Genomic DNA, 18,704 nt, shown 5'->3' with positions numbered 1-18,704 from the left:
CAGCACAAGGGAATAGTAAAGCAATGTTCAGACGAGAGCACTGGGATGAACACAATACTAGTCGCACCAAGGGTGCCAGAAGAACAAGACATAGGGAAAAGCCTACGGGGCAGACAAAGCAAAAGTAGGAATCCTTCCGACCAGGGCAGAACAGGATCAAGCGGAAGCAGAAGTCCTTCCGACTTACAATGTCTAGGAAGGAAAGACCTCCCCAATAAAGAAGACGGAAGCAAAAGACTTCTGACAAGGTAAGTGACTCACCTAATGGAATGCAAGATGGTAGCAGATGAAGAAAGAACATCAGGAAACAATCAAGTTTCCAAATATGATTTATGGGATGAATTGATTAATAATTTAAAGCTAAGCACCGTAGATCAGTTGCTTACTTTAGTACCCAACTTTAAGCAACAACTGATCCAAAAGCTTTCAAGATCAGATCAGAAGGCAAAGGAAAAGCTGCCAAACAAGGTGAAGGAAATAGAGTGTCAGACAGTTAAAGCTGAGATAGTACCAGAAGTCGACACTATAGTCATAGAGGTGATAGTGCAAATCAGATGGCGCACAATACCAAGAGTACTATTGGATGGAGGATCGGGAGTGAATATTATCTCCGAGACCATGGCCAAGGAGCTGGGCATTATAGCATTGCAACCAGCACGACTAATTGTCTCCCTTTCACATTGTGAAAAGCGACGTACATGGCTTATGCATGAGCTAAGGGGATTCTTGTTGATGACATCAAAGATCCTGTGTTCAAGATAGTATAATCCTCCTGGTACATGTTCAAAGATCGCGTGTTCAAGATAGTATAATCCTCCTGGTACATGTCCATGTTTTCATGTATGAGTTTCCCTCTATAGAACTTTGGGGTGCACCTCCTTTCTTACCCCACTGAGATGCCCCTAGTAGATTGGCCCTGCACATGCAAAGATGCTGGACATTTCCCTTCAGAGGCAGACCTTTTCCCACTCACACATTGAAACTCTCTAGAACTTTGCTCTTTGGTGATTTTAGTGCTCTCATTAGTTGCCACTAGAGTGGCCCTCCGCGCCTACCCGTTAGAGATTTGACACCCCAAACTAGCAGTGTACCAAAATAAAGGAAATTTTACGCGGGTAACCTGGGCAGGGGGTGGGGATCTATCCCACCATCGCCACTCAAATGAATCCCTTTTCTAATTTTGCTAGTAGGGGGTAGCTCTCTTAGACCCATCGATGCCAATTGGCATCCATTTCTACTACCTCTCCAAGGTGAGGGTCAACCTACAATACTCTCTCTCAAACTGCAAGAACTCTCAGCTACTATGGGCTATCAAGATGTTCCTCCTGCAGTCTTTACAACAAAGTCATGTCTTAATGAAGTCGATGCTCCCCCTATCAAGACTAAGCCACCCTGTCCTAAGCTACCTCTCAAAAAGAGAAACTCCACGCTAGAGATGCCTACCTGGCCATCTCTCCCTCTCTCACCTGACTTGCACCCCAATGCTTTGAAAGGTGAGCATCTAAAAGAACACTCTCAAGAATGTGCATAGACTGACCCTTGTGACTCTCCTCCAAAGTCAGGATAACTAGGGCATGATAAAACAAGGTAGTCCCAACCAAGATCCCTACTAAGCCCTCTTGAGTCTCCAACCAATCCCCTTCATAGAAACAATCGAGCTATGACAAGCTAGAGCCCCTCACCCGCTAGTCTAAGCAAAGGCTACCCCACTCATGACAATATCCCTCATGATGCCATACATATGATGTCCTCAAATACATACATAGATGCTCTGAGGCCGCCAGCTCACCCCCCTCTACTATAGAATGATTGTTTCCTACTCTGTCAGATAAGGGTCCTTAATCATACTTAAAACCCCTCCTTACACACCAGTGCATCATTCCTAGCAATGCATCAAAGATCTATCCCCAAAACTCTACGCGCTCGCATGGTTAGGGGCATGTACATTCAGCAAACCCACTCTACACTTTGCAAACCACATAATCATCCATTGGGAATGCTAAGGGACTATCACTCCACTGTCCAAAATAGCATGTTGCCAAGAGTCCATAATAGACATACATACTCCCTTGGGCGCCCAAAAGTTCATATCGTGATGCCATAAAAGTTTCACAGTGACCATGCAGTATCAGTTAGCCAAATACGACTCTCGTTCATGAATCATAAGCACACCAATGCCGCTACTAACCAAACATTTTGCAAATTCTATCACAACCTACCATCTTTGCGAATTCTATCACAACCTACCATGATAGGGCATAAAATAAGGACCTCCCATCCCCTACACATTCCCCAAGACAATCCTCATGCATCTTGTGGGAGAAGAAAGAGGCTGTGAAACAACAATGTGTGTAATCTTTGAGGTTGTCTTGGACAAAGGGTAATCCATGTCTAAGCATCCTTGAGAAGGTGACAACATCTCAACAGATAGAGACCATCCAACCAAAGCCCATGTCCCTCTAGCACCAAGAAAATCCTCTACCTCATACAAAGTGGCCCCATGTACATTTACATAGAAAGAGGGCCCATGAGTATCCACAACCTTGTGAACAAGATATGGCACTCTCTATCACTATATACAATATATTCCCTTTCTTGAGAAATGTTGGCTTGAAATACTCACGTGAGCTTCAACAACCAAATCTTGGTACTCATCTGAGTTAGCAACTAAGCGTAAAACCTCGCCTGTCCCTAGGTAGTAAAGTCTCCTTAATATCAATTAAAACCTTTAGCAGGCATCCAAGAAATTTGCATGACATGTAAGATCAGCTATCTTGTCATCCCAGATTGTAGTAGACAAGAATCTAGCAATGCGCTCACTATAGCATGGTACAGACTCTATATTAAATAAAGTTGCATCTGGGAGGTCATTATCTACCCCCTTTGGTGCTTCACAATAGAAATTTTGCTCAAATGGTCCTGAGTAGACCCTTTCTTTACCACTACCATGAAGTCAAATTCTAAAAGAATGATTTGCCAATAGATAATGGCAAAACTTCTTTACAACATAGATCATTGTCAGCCCTTCTTGCTTTGTTGTTGTGTAATTATTTTCAACCACATTCAAATGTTAGCTTGCATCTAAAATTGGGAAATCCATTTTATGATCACGAGGTTGTGTGAGGTTGCAAAATTGGATGCATTGATGTGAACATAGAATTCCTTATTCCAATTTAAGGATTTCAATATTGGTGCAATGACTAAGGCTTTTTTTTTGCTTTTCAAAAGCTGTGTCACATTCCTCAGTCCATTCAAATACTACCAGCAAAGTGTATAATGGTCGTGCGATTGTTGCAGCAGCGTACGAACTATATACAAGAGAACTATTGGGCGGCACCCAGCCTTACGGCCATAATGGGCATTATACCCCAACACTAAGAGCTTATCAAATCTCCTCCTTGATTTTTTGACCAAAATTATCATTGTACATGTAAGGTTGTAGTTTTTGTGGCTTTACATCCTCCCTCATTGGTATGGTGTGTTGACAAATGGCAGGATCCACATCCTTGAGATCCTTATAGCTCTACACAAAAACATCTTTATACTCCTTCAAGGTGGAAATCTATAGCATTTCTTCCTCTTTTTTCAAATCCATAGCAATGTACACAGGACAAGGTTTCTATCCTGGTTCTGCTAGATCAACCTTTTTTGCATCCTCCAGACCGTAGGATTCTCCCACTATAGTTGGTTTCACCCTTTGAGGTACTTGAAGAATAATTTTCCTATCCTCAATGGTATACTCGGGGGGGTCACTATATGTAAATCCTCTATATCACGTGCGTTCAAGGCCTATTTAAAAAGTCCCTTATCTGTGAATTTTTTAGTGAATATAATGTATCCTTTCCTATTCAAATCTGTAAATTTTTTTTAAAATACAATAAATAAATCCCCTCTGTAAATATATTTCTGTAAGTTTTAAATATTTAAATGTCCTTCTGTTGAACCCACGTGATACTTACATATTTATACGAGTGACCCCCCCGAGATGGTATATTTCTTGAAGTTTGATGGGATGCGAATTACATCACCTTCCCCACTATTGTCCTTGGATTTTGTACACTATTTTAGTGACTTCTCAAGGCTTTGTTTACAGTCCTTGAATATGGCATTTTGCTCAATTTTTGCTATTTTTGGGTTTTTGATTGTTTGTTTTATTTTTGCAGGCTTCCCCCTTGACAACATTGTCTCTGCTAGGGATTGAGTTGACTGGATTCTTCCCTGCTTTGATTTCATTTTAGCCCTGCTTATGTTTGACTGCCTTGTGTTTATGGATTGGAGAGTTGTTGTCCAATGTTTGTAGTTCTTAATGCAGTTTGTAGCACCCACAAGCATTAGAAACTCGGTATACCCATTAAGTATCAACTGTTGTCTACATCATCCCGGAACACGCTTGTTTCTTTTTTTTAATCCTCTTATTGTTTTGTCCTCATTGACTTTATCTCGGCAAGTGAAAGTCCTAATTCTACCGGCTCTCTTTCTTGTAGCAAAAGGTGTACTTTTTCAAGCGTGGAATTAGGCTCAATCTCTTTGTCATCTTTACTTCATATTAAGTCTCACCCTGACCTTGAATAAATTATCCCTTTGAATTATCCCTTTGTTGGATCATGGATCACTATTTAAAAACTAAGGCATGAAACATTATTGGTTTGTCCCATCTTAAAAAAAAACAAATTGGGAAGGGTACACTCCCCAAAATTTTATTTGGCACCAAGTGAGGATACCCTAGTGGAGTTTGAACTAGGGGGCCTCTAGGTGGAGTTTGAACTCAGGGGCCTCTAGGTGGAGTTTGAACTCAGGGGCCTCTAGGTGTTGAGCCAACCCAGTTGACCAATCGGGCTACGAGCTTATCAATGTCCGTCTTTATCTAATAAGCTATTAATTGTATAATACCACCTATAAACGAAGAGTAAACGATATGCGAGTGCATATGTGTGTGTGTGTGTGTATTGTGTATGTACATATATATATATATATACACACACACTTACACTTGAGAGAGAGAAGTATGCATGTGTGTGTGTGTGTATTGTGTATTACATATATATACACACACTTACACTTGAGAGAGAGAAGTATGCATGTGTGTGTATTGTGTATGTATATATATATATATATATATACACACACACTTACACTTGAGAGAGAGAAGTATGCATGTGTGTATTGTGTATGTACATATATATATATATACACACACACTTACACTTGAGAGAGAGAAGTATGCATGTGTGTGTGTATATTGTGTGTGTATATATATATATACACACACGCACACACACTTACACTAGAGAGAGAAGTATGCATGTATATAAATATCTATCTATATCTTTATTTCAAAAGGGATTCCAATTGGAGGGGTGACACATAGTAGTATTTCCTAGCTTTGGTCTCTGGAGGGGTGACACATAGTAGCATTTCCTAAGTTTGGTCTCTGGAGGGGTGACACATGGTAGCATTTCCTAGCTCTGGTCTAAAGGGGCCTAAAAAACTGAAAGAAAAGGGGCCTCAAAACTGATAATATGCTTGTTGGAGACAGGTATGCCAACTCGTGTGTATATATATATATATAGAGAGAGAGAGAGAGAACTGTTGGTTGGATTAAATAAATTATAATTTGCATTGGAAATGGGCAGGCACGGATATGGAGCATGCTTCAACGTAGTTGTCCACAAGACTGGGGGCGCCCACACCGCCAACGGAGATCAAGATCTCACACATGCAACTTAGAGTCATGCCTCGCACCAGTTGCTTCATCCCATCACAACACGGCTTTGAAGGGTGGCTCTCCACACTACCCGAAGTAACACAATGCAAAGCAAGGCTCAAAGCCTCATCTTCATCACTGCAATAACTCGCTCCTTCAATAGCAGAGCCGAAACCATCCAAACCGACCATCATCATCATCATCAGAAGGACCACCTGTGCAAGCAAAATTGAGGATGGTTTACCTCAGCCTTGTGCAACGCAATCTAATTGTATAATCAACCTTTTGATAGATTGATTTTAGCAATGGATAGATAGATAGCTTGAACAAGGAGGGACGAGTTAATCTTTCAATAGATGGATTTTAGCAATGCATAGATAGATACCTTGAACAAGGAGGGACAGTGGATCATGCCTCCAAGAGCCATGGTTGATGTGATGAAGAGAAGGAGCGAGTAACCTTGATTGAAGAAATCATTGAATAATGTAAGCACTAGAGATGAAGCCAGTTCCCCACCATATATAATACTAGGAGAAGATCAAGACTCATGTGAGCGTGTGTTGTATGTGGTATTATATATCTCGTGAGTTTGATGTGGTGCCGTTACAAGAGAGATTTCTTCTTGCCACATTGTACCATGGGTAATGCATGGGAGCATTCTCTCTTACGAGAGAGATTTCTTCTTGCCACATCGTACCATGGGCAATGCATGGCGCATTCTCTATTACACCTTGTAGTACCATGGGTAATGCATGGGGCCTTCTCTACTATTACACCTTATGTAAAGTAATGAGAAAATTGTGATCTTCTTCCCACACTTGTACCATGGGTAGCACATGGAGCATTCTCTATTACACCTGATGTAAGAAGAAAATGGTGATCTTTTTGAGAACACTTCTTCTCACAACAATGGAAGCCTCAAATTCTAATGGTCTTGACGTACTTTTAAACCTATGGTGTTGATGTAACCACCCTTAGTTAGTTACTAAAAGATTGTTTTTGGATATATTCTTGGGTATAGCATGCCTCCAAGCTTTGATTGCCATCATGCCCCCCCCTCCTTTTTTCCATTTTGACTATCAAATACTTGTTAAATTGTTTCATCCTCCTTGCCAAAAATTACATATAAACTCTAAAAAATTCATGTTTTTTACTTTTTTCATTTAATTTTTGAAGGGCAAGGGTGCTTGTCAAAAGGAAACTCTAGAAGTTGGTGTCAATATCCTAGTTACATTCTAATCACTTTGTGCATTATTAGATCTATACTTTTATTATTATGGTATATTTTACCTCTTAATTGCATTGACTTTAAGCCCTTAAAACTTCCGTTCTATAAGGAATGAGAATATTGCCTATGATCTTTGATGCTAGACTTGATTCCATCTAGACCCAACCATCATGCACTTGCAGTCATCCTAACTCCTATCCAAAAATATTATTTTCTTAAAACACGATTGGAAACATGGGCTATCATCAGAGGTGTTTGGGTTTGAACTCATGACCTTTGTGTAGGCTCATGAGTGTTAACAATTGGGGTAAGAGCCCACAATAAATCATTGAAATCATGACCATGTTGAAATCACTTGCATGATAAGTATATGTCATTTTACTTATAATTATTTACAACTTTTATAATAAGAACGCAATATGTTCTCAATAATCTTGTTTTTAATATGAATACTAGATAATGAAAGGAGAAGTTGTTAAAATTGCTAGCCATCTTCTCAAAGCCTTATCCTCAACTTGTGGATATGGTGAATCATACAAGATTTCTTGGTTATAAGGATCTCTCAAAATCTAGATCAATGCGTTGGTACACTTATTTTCAAGGTAAGCGTTGTCATATACAATTCCTTGGTTAACATATTTTCTTCTACTTAAAATATGATGTTTGTTTTCAAAATTTCTATTACTATGTTTATAAGTCCCTTCCCAATTGTGTAAAGCTACTAAGTCATGATTAAACCTTTTGTGGCACCTTTAATTTTCTCATGGTATGTAAGTGTGCTCAATTAAATTCTTATAGATCTTGTATATTGTTTGGAAATATTAGGCTGCCTTGATGTTATTGTTAAAGATGGGTAATTTTGGCTTCCTATTAGCATTTATGTAAATTTTAGATTAAATATCTTTTTACTAACCTTGTTAATCAATATGCACATTTAAATTGTCTTTGGGTCTTTGTTATTTAAAGAAATATTTATTCTTTTAAAGATAGGTATTTTGATAATCTTAGGCTATGCACTTTCTTATTAAAAATAAATTAGGCAAATTATAATAAGGCAGTTATTACATTGAATGTCTGTTGGTAGAGCCTTGTTAAGAATTTTGTTAAATGACCTTCCTCATATACTTAGACAAAACCATCATGCTAGACTTGCTAAAAATAAATCTAGATACTTCAATTCAAAAAATGAGAAAAGGTAGAGTACTACACCCAATTGTAATCTCCTATTTCTCTTAGCCTTCTAGAAATTTCCTCATACTTTACCCAAGTATAAGCCATGTTGAGATAGAGATTAAAACTTGTAGCACATCATCAATGAACATGGAACAAGGGAATCCAACTATGTTAAAAATCATTCTTGCATGTGTAAAGCGTACAAGACATCATCTTATGATGGTATATCATCGTAATAGAATAAGAGGTCCTTTATTTTTTTTTAAAAAAAATTCATGAAAGGAATGTGGATATGAGAATGTTTTTTAAGTAATTGAGGCGTTTTTATTTTAACCATAAGCATATCTTCGCCACACCTTATTAAATTACACATCCTTGCTTGCTTGCAGCCTTAGCTATAACCTTTTGGGAAATTGGGACGTAGCTGCGTTACAATTTATTCGCCATATGCAATGCAAGCTTCAGAGCAGGACGTAGGTGGCACCTCGAGCCATGAGCCAATTCACTTTCTCTGCATCCGTCACATTCTGCATCTGCGAGAACAACTCAGCTGCATCGGAGCAAGTGAGCATCCAGTGGCCCTGGGAGGCATCTTCAGTGTAGACGACTCCTGTTGGCTTCATCACGCTATCACAACCAGCATCGCCCAAGAGCGATCGGCGTCTGCCATTGAACCAGAACGCTCCGGTGAACTGGCCGCCAACTAAGCAGAAGTCGCCAGATCCCGTTCCCACCTGGGTGGTGCAGGCTCCACCTCTGTAGAATTGGCTCGCGACGCTGCTTGATGCACTCGTGACCAGCACAGAACCCCCGCTGCTGGCACTCACTGCGCAGCACACCTGAGCAGCGACGCCGTTGAACGAGTACCCACCACCACTGCATGCAGAGGTGCTTGTGTAGAATATAATGTCAACTGCCCCGACGAGGCTCGTGAGCAGCTGCAGCAGAAGCACAGGCAGGAGCGCGTACGCGATGCCCTTTCCGTTGATGTTCGCCATTGTCAGAAGTCAGAAAGGTCCCTGTAAGGCAAGCAAAACGAGTCAGACAGATACTAGTAGACACTCAATGCGCCGATCAAGAAGAGGTGGTCGAACTAAAGTACTGTAGTTTGTTTTAAGATGGGCCACTGACTCACCGAGAGGAGAAGAGAGTTGTGCAGGAGTGGCGGATTACATTCGTTTTGCAGGGGTTTAAGTGCTCGTCCGAGTGGGACCTGTTCTTCGTCCCCGCCTTCATCTTCGCCGCCGTTGTTTGTCTCAGCACGTGGACGACTTAGACTCCTAGAAAAGCTTGAATAATTGAGTCCTCAATTCGAAAATGAATTGAGGACTCTCATTATTCAAGCTTTTCTGGAGTCTTCTGAGTCGTCCACAGTCGCATAATCCAAAGCTGTCTCCAAAGTCCATCCAGCTCATCATCAATCAATCGCCACACTACCTACCTACCTACCCACCTATCTATCAATCTCTCTACCTATCCATCCATCACTTTATGTATCTTTCCATCAATCTATCCATTGACCCACCCACACACCCATCCATCCATCTATCTAGACCATTTCTTTTCACCGACACATTCACTTGCTGCTACAATTAAACAAACTCACATCAACATCATCATGCAGCATTGATAAAAGTTATCCAAAAATGAATAAATTGTGACCACCTATCTATCAATCTATCTACCTACCCACCTATATACATGTATATATAACATGCATGTTCATATAACATAGTCTAGGCTTTAATTCATGAATATAACTTGTTTCCCTCCAAGTCATGAATTAAAGCCTAGACTATGTTATATATACATGCACGTATATATAATATAGTCTAGGCTTTAATTCATGAATATAACTTGTTTCCCTCCAAGTCATGAATTAAAGCCTTAGACTGTGTTATATATACATGCACGATTCCACATGACAAGGGACAAAACAATTAAAAAACTTGGAAGAACTGAATGAGGTCCTTTTTTGTCTATTGAACTGAATGAGGTTGTCCTTGAAAGCATAAAATTTTGTTTTACCCTGTGGTACTAGTAAACCACTTTAACCCTTTTTGCCAATTTATAATGGGTGTTATGTTGAGAAATAACTATCTTAGTAGGACCATACCTTGCACGACCAAACAATTTGAAAGCATAAAATCAAATCGAGATGACCGTTTATTGGCAGCAGAGACTTGCAGCCTGATCACTATCAGAGAACCCCTGCTCTGCCTTATCAGACCCCCCCTTCTTTTGCATCACATGGCCTTGCTAAGGTGGCTTAAGACACAAGAAGTTTTAGACATTTTCCCACTATGACTCCCACATGGAGGATTACAACAACATCATGAGCTTCTGCAGGCGTGGCGGAGCATACCTAGCTAGGTGCGGTGGGGCACAGGGGGCTGCCGGCCCCCCCTTGCTAAGGTGCCTTAAAGCACAAGAAGTTTGACATTTTCCAACTACGATTCCCACATGGAGGATTACGACAACATCATGAGCTTCTGCATGCGAGGGGGAGCATACCTAGCTAGGTGCGGTGGGGGGGGTAGAGGGCTGCCGGCCCTCGAGGGGGGGTGGCAGCCCCCTGCCCCCCCCCCCACCACACCTAGCTAGGTATGCGGAGTCTCGTCTCCAGAAGCTCATGATGTTGACACACTATAGGGAAACATAAGGGAAAGTGGGTCTCTTTCCCACATGGGAAAATGCCCAAAACTTCTTGTGAAGGACGCAAAGGCAGAAAGTACCAAACTAGCTGCAATGGAATACCCAATAGTGGGTCCTGAGCACGACTTGCTGGCCAGCGCAACCTTCCAAAGTCGTCCAAATTCCACCACGTTGCGGGTTTGAATACCGGAACCCGCACAGGGCCCCACCCTCAGACCTCCTCAAAGCAACCTTCTAAAAGGAATCATAAGAGCACAACACAACCACCCCCCCTTTTCCCTCTCTCTCTGCTCTCTGCATAAAAGCAAGCCGCGCCCTTGTAAAAGATGAACAACAGGTGCATGACATGAACAAACCAACGACAAGCTAGTGCCCTTGTAAGTGTGTGTGGTGCAATGAACAACAGCACTTGAACAACAGCGGCGTGGGTGGTGACGTCTTCTTCTAGTGTCCACGTGTCTTCATGACAAGAACTCATCAATTCCTTGGCTCTCTCTCTCTCTCTCTCTCTCTCTCTCTCTCTCTCTCTCTCTCTCTCTCTCTCTCTCTCTCTCTCTCTCTCTGTCTCTGTCTCTCTCTCTCTCTACATCCTTGGTTGTTGCTCTCCCGATCAAACTCTTGTGGCTTATGCTCAATGTGAAACTCTTGCCTTATTAAGCCGCCTTCACTTGATCGACTCCAAATTCACTACTTCAACTCGAGGACGATCACAAATCACACATCACCTCTGCTCTTGCTCTGATAGTCAATGTCACCTCCTCTCCAATGCAGATTTGCTGTATGCCACCAATTACATCATGCCGTTCAACACATCTTGCCTCGCAGAGGCTCCTTGTTTCGAATACATCCAACATCCCGTGTGTTGTGTTTCTTCATAGAACTGTTGTTGCGTTTCTTCATAGAGCTCTGGGTGGATGGAGAGACTACCACAGCCATAAATATGGTTCACATCCAGCAAATGGAAACACCTGAAGTAAATATCATAAAACCAGGTCTATGCAAAAGAAGTCCGACATGCTAGGGCAAAAGACTGCCAGACAACTGAACTTGGAGGAGCAAGCCCGAATCAGACAAGAAGCAACCAAGGAAGTGCAGGAAGCACAAGGTTAGGGTATGTTGATTCCAACTTGGCAACCAAAGTCACTGTCAAATGGGTGTCTGCCCCTTCAACTGCTGCCAGACAGCTAGACTTGGAGGAGCAAGCCGCCGAATCAGACAAGAAGCAACCAGGGAAGTGCAGGAAGCACAAGGTTAGGGTATGTTGATTCTGACGACTTGGCAACCAAAGTCACTGTCAAATGGGTGTCCGCCCCTTCAACTGCGAAGGAGACTAGGAAGGCAGAAATAGCCTTCGAAAAGATGAAGGTTCATGAAGAGGAAGATCAATCCCTCAAACCTCTGGATAACAAGAGGACTAAGAAAGTCCATACCATAGCAGAAGACAATGTGCCAAGGAAGAGAAGCCCAATAGCACAAGGGAATAGTAAAACAATGTTCAGACGAGAGCACTGGATGAACACAAGGATGAACACAAGACTAGTCGCACCAAGGGTGCCAGAAGAACAAGACATAGGGAAAAGCCTACGAGGCAGACAAAGCAAAAGTAGGAATCCTTCCGACCAGGGCAGAACAGGATCAAGCGGAAGCAAAAGTCCTTCCGACTTGCGATGTCTAGGAAGGAAAGACCTCCCCAATAAAGAAGACGGAAGCAAAAAACTTATGACAAGGTAAGTGACTCACCTAATGGAATGCAAGATGGTAGCAGATGAAGAAAGAACATCAGGAAACAATCAAGTTTCCAAATATGATTTATGGGATGAATTGATTAAGCTAAGCATAACCGTAGATCAGTTGCTTACTTTAGTACCCAACTTTAAGCAACAACTGATCCAAAAGCTTTCAAGATCGGATCAGAAGGCAAAGGAAAAGCTGCCAAACAAGGTGAAGGAAATAGAGTGTCAGACAGTTAAAGCTGAGATAGTACCAGAAGTCGACACTATAGTCATAGAGGTGATAGTGCAAATCAGATGGCGCACAATACCAGGAGTACTATTGGATGGAGGATCCGGAGTGAATATTATCTCCGATACCATGGCCAAGGAGCTGGGCATTATAGCATTGCAACCAGCACGACTAACTATCTCCCTTTCACATTGTGAAAAGCGACGTACATGGCTTATGCATGAGCTAAGGGGATTCTTGTTGATGACATCAAAGATCGCGTGTTCAAGATAGTATAATCCTCCTGGTACATGTCATGTTTTCATGTATGAGTTTCCCTCTATAGAACTTTGGGGTGCACCTCCTTTCTTACCCCACTGGTAGATTGGCCCTGCACATGCAAAGATGCTGGACATTTCCCTTCAGAGGCAGACCTTTTCCCACTCACACATTGAAACTCTCTAGAACTTTGCTCTTTGGTGATGTTAGTGCTCTCATTAGTTGCCACTAGAGTGGCCCTCCGCGCCTACCCGTTAGAGATTTGACACCCCAAACTAGCAGTGTACCAAAATAAAGGAAATTTTGTGCGGGTAACCTGGGCAGGGGGTGGGGATCTATCCCACCATCGCCACTCAAATGAATCCCTTTTCTAATTTTGCTAGTAGGGGGTAGCTCTCTTAGACCCATCGATGCCAATTGGCATCCATTTCTACTACCTCTCCAAGGTGAGGGTCAACCTACAATACTCTCTCTCAAACTGCAAGAACTCTCAGCTACTATGGGCTATCAAGATGTTCCTCCTGCAGTCTTTACAACAAAGTCATGTCTTAATGAAGTCGATGCTCCCCCTATCAAGACTAAGCCACCCTGTCCTAAGCTACCTCTCAAAAAGAGAAACTCCACGCTAGAGATGCCTACCTGGCCATCTCTCCCTCTCTCACCTGACTTGCACCCCAATGCTTTGAAAGGTGAGCATCTAAAAGAACACTCTCAAGAATGTGCATAGACTGACCCTTGTGACTCTCCTCCAAAGTCAGGATAACTAGGGCATGATAAAACAAGGTAGTCCCAACCAAGATCCCTACTAAGCCCTCTTGAGTCTCCAACCAATCCCCTTCATAGAAACAATCGAGCTATGACAAGCTAGAGCCCCTCACCCGCTAGTCTAAGCAAAGGCTACCCCACTCATGACAATATCCCTCATGATGCCATACATATGATGTCCTCAAATACATACATAGATGCTCTAAGGCTGCCAGCTCACCCCCCTACTATAGAATGATTGTTTCCTACTCTGTGAGATAAGGGTCCTTAATCATACTTAAAACCCCTCCTTACACACCAGTGCATCATTTCTAGCAATGCATCAAAGATCTATCCCCAAAACTCTACGTGCTCGCATGGTTAGGAGCATATACATTCAGCAAACCCACTCTACACTTTGCAAACCACATAATCATCCGTTGGGAATGCTAAGGGACTATCACTCCACTGTCCAAAATAGCATGTTGCCAAGAGTCCATAATAGACATACATACTCCCTTGGGCGCCCAAAAGTTCATATCGTGATGCCATAAAAGTTTCACAGTGACCATGCAGTATCAGTTAGCCAAATACGACTCTCGTTCATGAATCATAAGCACACCAATGCCGCTACTAACCAAACATTTTGCAAATTCTATCACAACCTACCATCTTTGCGAATTCTATCACAACCTACCATGATAGGGCATAAAATAAGGACCTCCCATCCCCTACACATTCCACAAGACAATCCTCATGCATCTTGTGGGAGAAGAAAGAGGCTGTGCAACAACAATGTGTGTAATCTTTGAGGTTGTCTTGGACAAAGAGTAATCCATGTCTAAGCATCCTTGAGAAGGTGACAACATCTCAACAGATAGAGACCATCCAACCAAAGCCCATGTCCATCTAGAACCAAGAAAATCCTCTACCTCATACAAAGTGGCCCCATGTACATTTACATAGAAAGAGGGCCCATGAGTATCCACAACCTTGTGAACAAGATATGGCACTCTCTATCACTATATATAGAAGGGACCATGACTTTAGCTGAGTGAATGGAATAACTTGAAACGTTGCTTGGTTCATGGGAGAACTACAAATCTTGGGTATAAAGGTGCATACAAGGCCACCAATTGCCGTTGCACAACACTCTACAATATATTCCCTTTCTTGAGAAATGTTGGCTTGAAATACTCACGTGAGCTTCAACAACCAAATCTTGGTACTCATCTGAGTTAGCAACTAAGCGTAAAACCTCGCCTGTCCCTAGGTAGTAAAGTCTCCTTAATATCAATTAAAACCTTTAGCAGGCATCCAAGAAATTTGCATGACATGTAAGATCAGCTATCTTGTCATCCCAGATTGTAGTAGACAAGAATCTAGCAATGCGCTCACTATAGCATGGTACAGACTCTACATTAAATAAAGTTGCATCTGGGAGGTCATTGTCTACCCCCTTTGGTGCTTCACAATAGAAATTTTGCTCAAATGGTCCTGAGTAGACCCTTTCTTTACCACTACCATGAAGTCAAATTCTAAAAGAATGATTTGCCGATAGATAATGGCAAAACTTCTTTACAACATAGATCATTGTCAGCCCTTCTTGCTTTGTTGTGGTGTAATTATTTTCAACCACATTCAAATGTTAGCTTGCATCTAAAATTGGGAAATCCATTTTATGATCACGAGGTTGTGTGAGGTTGCAAAATTGGATGCATTGATGTGAACATAGAATTCCTTATTCCAATTTAGAGATTTCAATATTGGTGCAATGACTAAGGCCTTTTTTTTGCTTTTCAAAAGCTGTGTCACATTCCTCAGTCCATTCAAATACTACCAGCAAAGTGTATAATGGTCGTGCGATTGTTGCAGCAGCGTACAAACTATATACAAGAGAACTATTGGGCGGCTCCCGGCCTTACGGCCATATTGGACATTATACCCCAACACTAAGAGCTTATCAAATCTCCTCCTTGATTTTTTGACCAAAATTATCATTCTACATGTAAGGTTGTAGTTTTTGTGGCTTTGCATCCTCCCTCATTGGTATGGTGTGTTGACAAATGGCAGGATCCACACCCTTGAGATCCTTATAGCTCTACACAAAAACATCTTTATACTCCTTCAAGGTGGAAATCTATAGCATTTCTTCCTCTTTTGTCAAATCCATAGCAATGTACACAGGACAAGGTTTCTATCCTGGTTCTGCTAGATCAACCTTTTTTGCATCCTCCAGACCGTAGGATTCTCCCACTATCGTTGGTTTCACCCTTTGAGGTACTTGAAGAATAATTTTCCTATCCTCAATGGTATATTTCTTGAAGTTTGATGGGATGCTGATTACATAACCTTCCCCACTATTGTCTTTGGATTTTGTCCACTATTTTAGTGACTTCTCAAGGCTTTGTTTACAGTCCTTGAATATGGCATTTTGCTCAATTTTTGCTATTTTTGGGTTTTTGATTGTTTGTTTTATTTTTGCAGGCTTCCCCCTTGACAACATTGTCTCTGCTAGGGATTGAGTTGACTGGATTCTTCCCTGCTTTGATTTCATTTTAGCCCTGCTTATGTTTGACTGCCTTGTGTTTATGGATTGGAGAATTGTTGTCCAATGTTTGTAGTTCTTAATGCAGTTTGTAGCACCCACAAGCATTAGAAACTCGGTATACCCATTAAGTGTCAACTGTTGTCTACATCATCCCGGAACACGCTTGTTTCTTTTTTTTAATCCTCTTATTGTTTTGTCCTCATTGACTTTATCTCGGCAAGTGAAAGTCCTAATTCTACCGGCTCTCTTTCTTGTAGCAAAAGGTGTACTTTTTCAAGCGTGGATTTAGGCTCAATCTCTTTGTCATCTTTACTTCATATTAAGTCTCACCCTGACCTTGAATAAATTATCCTTTTGAATTATCCCTTTGTTGGATCATGGATCACTATTTAAAAACTAAGGCATGAAACATTATTGGTTTGTCCCATCTTTTAAAAAAACAAATTGGGAAGGGTACACTACCCAAAATTTTATTTGGCACCAAGTGAGGATACCCTAGTGGAGTTTGAACTAGGGGGCCTCTAGGTGGAGTTTGAACTCGGGGGCCTCTAGGTGGAGTTTGAACTCAGGGGCCTCTAGGTGTTGAGCCAACCCAATTGACCAATCGGGCTACGAGCTTATCAATGTCCGTCTTTATCTAATAAGCTATTAATTGTATAATACCACCTATAAACGAAGAGTAAACGATATGCGAGTGCATATATGTGTGTGTGTGTGTATGCGAGTGCATATATGTGTGTGTGTGTGTGTGTGCATTGTGTATGTACATATATATATATATACACACACACTTACACTTGAGAGAGAGAAGTATGCATGTGTGTGTGTGTGTATTGTGTATTACATATATATACACACACTTACACTTGAGAGAGAGAAGTATGCATGTGTGTGTATTGTGTATGTATATATATATATATATATATACACACACACACTTACACTTGAGAGAGAGAAGTATGCATGTGTGTATTGTGTATGCACATATATATATATACACACACACTTACACTTGAGAGAGAGAAGTATGCATGTGTGTGTGTATATTGTGTGTGTGTATATATATATATATATATACACACACACACACTTACACTAGAGAGAGAAGTATGCATGTATATAAATATCTATCTATATCTTTATTTCAAAAGGGATTCCAATTGGAGGGGTGACACATAGTAGTATTTCGTAGCTTTGGTCTCTGGAGGGGTGACACATAGTAGCATTTCCTAAGTTTGGTCTCTGGAGGGGTGACACATGGTAGCATTTCCTAGCTCTGGTCTAAAGGGGCCTAAAAAACTGAAAGAAAAGGGGCCTCAAAACTGATAATATGCTTGTTGGAGACAGGTATGCCAACTCGTGTATATATATATAGAGAGAGAGAGAGAGATTGAGAGAACTGTTGGTTGGATCAAAAAAATTATAATTTGCATTGGAAATGGGGAGGCACGGATATGGAGCATGCTTCAACGTAGTTGTCCACAAGACTGGGGGCGCCCACACCGCCAACGGAGATCAAGATCTCACACATGCAACTTAGAGTCATGCCTCGCACCAGTTGCTTCATCCCATCACAACACGGCTTTGAAGGGTGGCTCTCCACACTACCCGAAGTAACACAATGCAAAGCAAGGCTCAAAGCCTCATCTTCATCACTGCAATAACTCGCTCCTTCAACAGCAGAGCCAAAACCATCCAAACCGACCATCATCATCATCATCAGAAGGACCACCTGTGCAAGCAAAATTGAGGATGGTTTACCTCAACCTTGTGCAACGTAATCTAATTGTATAATCAACCTTTTGATAGATTGATTTTAGCAATGGATAGATAGATAGCTTGAACAAGGAGGGACGAGTTAATCTTTCAATAGATGGATTTTAGCAATCCATAGATAGATACCTTGAACAAGGAGGGACAGTGGATCATGCCTCCAAGAGCCATGGTTGATGTGATGAAGAGAAGGAGCGAGTAACCTTGATTGAAGAAATCATTGAATAATGTAAGCACTAGAGATGAAGCCAGTTCCCCACCATATATAATACTAGGAGAAGATCAAGACTCATGTGAGCGTGTGTTGTATGTGGTATTATATATCTCGTGAGTTTGATGTGGTGCCGTTACAAGAGAGATTTCTTCTTGCCACATTGTACCATGGGCAATGCATGGCGCATTCTCTATTACACCTTGTAGTACCATGGGTAATGCATGGGGCCTTCTCTACTATTACACCTTATGTAAAGTAATGAGAAAATTGTGATCTTCTTCCCACACTTGTACCATGGGAGCATTCTCTAGTACACCTGATGTAAGAAGAAAATGGTGATCTTTTTGAGAACACATCTTCTCACAACAATGGAAGCCTCAAATTCTAATGGTCTTGACGTACTTTTAAACCTATGGTGTTGATGTAACCACCCTTAGTTAGT

At 41.4% G+C, this 18,704-nt stretch overlaps 1 protein-coding gene across 1 annotated transcript; it reads right to left on the bottom strand.

Annotated features, from left to right (window-relative positions):
- Positions 1 to 8,272: 8,272 nt before the first annotated feature.
- LOC147617685 (uncharacterized) lies at positions 8,273 to 9,381 on the bottom strand. The gene is made up of 2 exons (XM_086775931.1): positions 9,241 to 9,381; positions 8,273 to 9,124 (listed from the first exon to the last, which is right to left on the bottom strand). Exon 2 carries the CDS (start codon positions 9,101 to 9,103, stop codon positions 8,567 to 8,569), a length of 537 nt encoding a protein of 178 aa, XP_086632057.1. The 5' UTR covers positions 9,104 to 9,124; positions 9,241 to 9,381; the 3' UTR covers positions 8,273 to 8,566.
- Positions 9,382 to 18,704: the final 9,323 nt, after the last annotated feature.

The sequence above is a fragment of the Cibotium barometz genome, chromosome 36, assembly GCF_041138505.1.
Source record: "Cibotium barometz isolate CiBa-2024 chromosome 36, ASM4113850v1, whole genome shotgun sequence".
In the NCBI taxonomy this organism is placed as follows: domain Eukaryota; kingdom Viridiplantae; phylum Streptophyta; class Polypodiopsida; order Cyatheales; family Cibotiaceae; genus Cibotium; species Cibotium barometz.
This window is presented reverse-complemented; position numbering and strand designations above follow the sequence as displayed.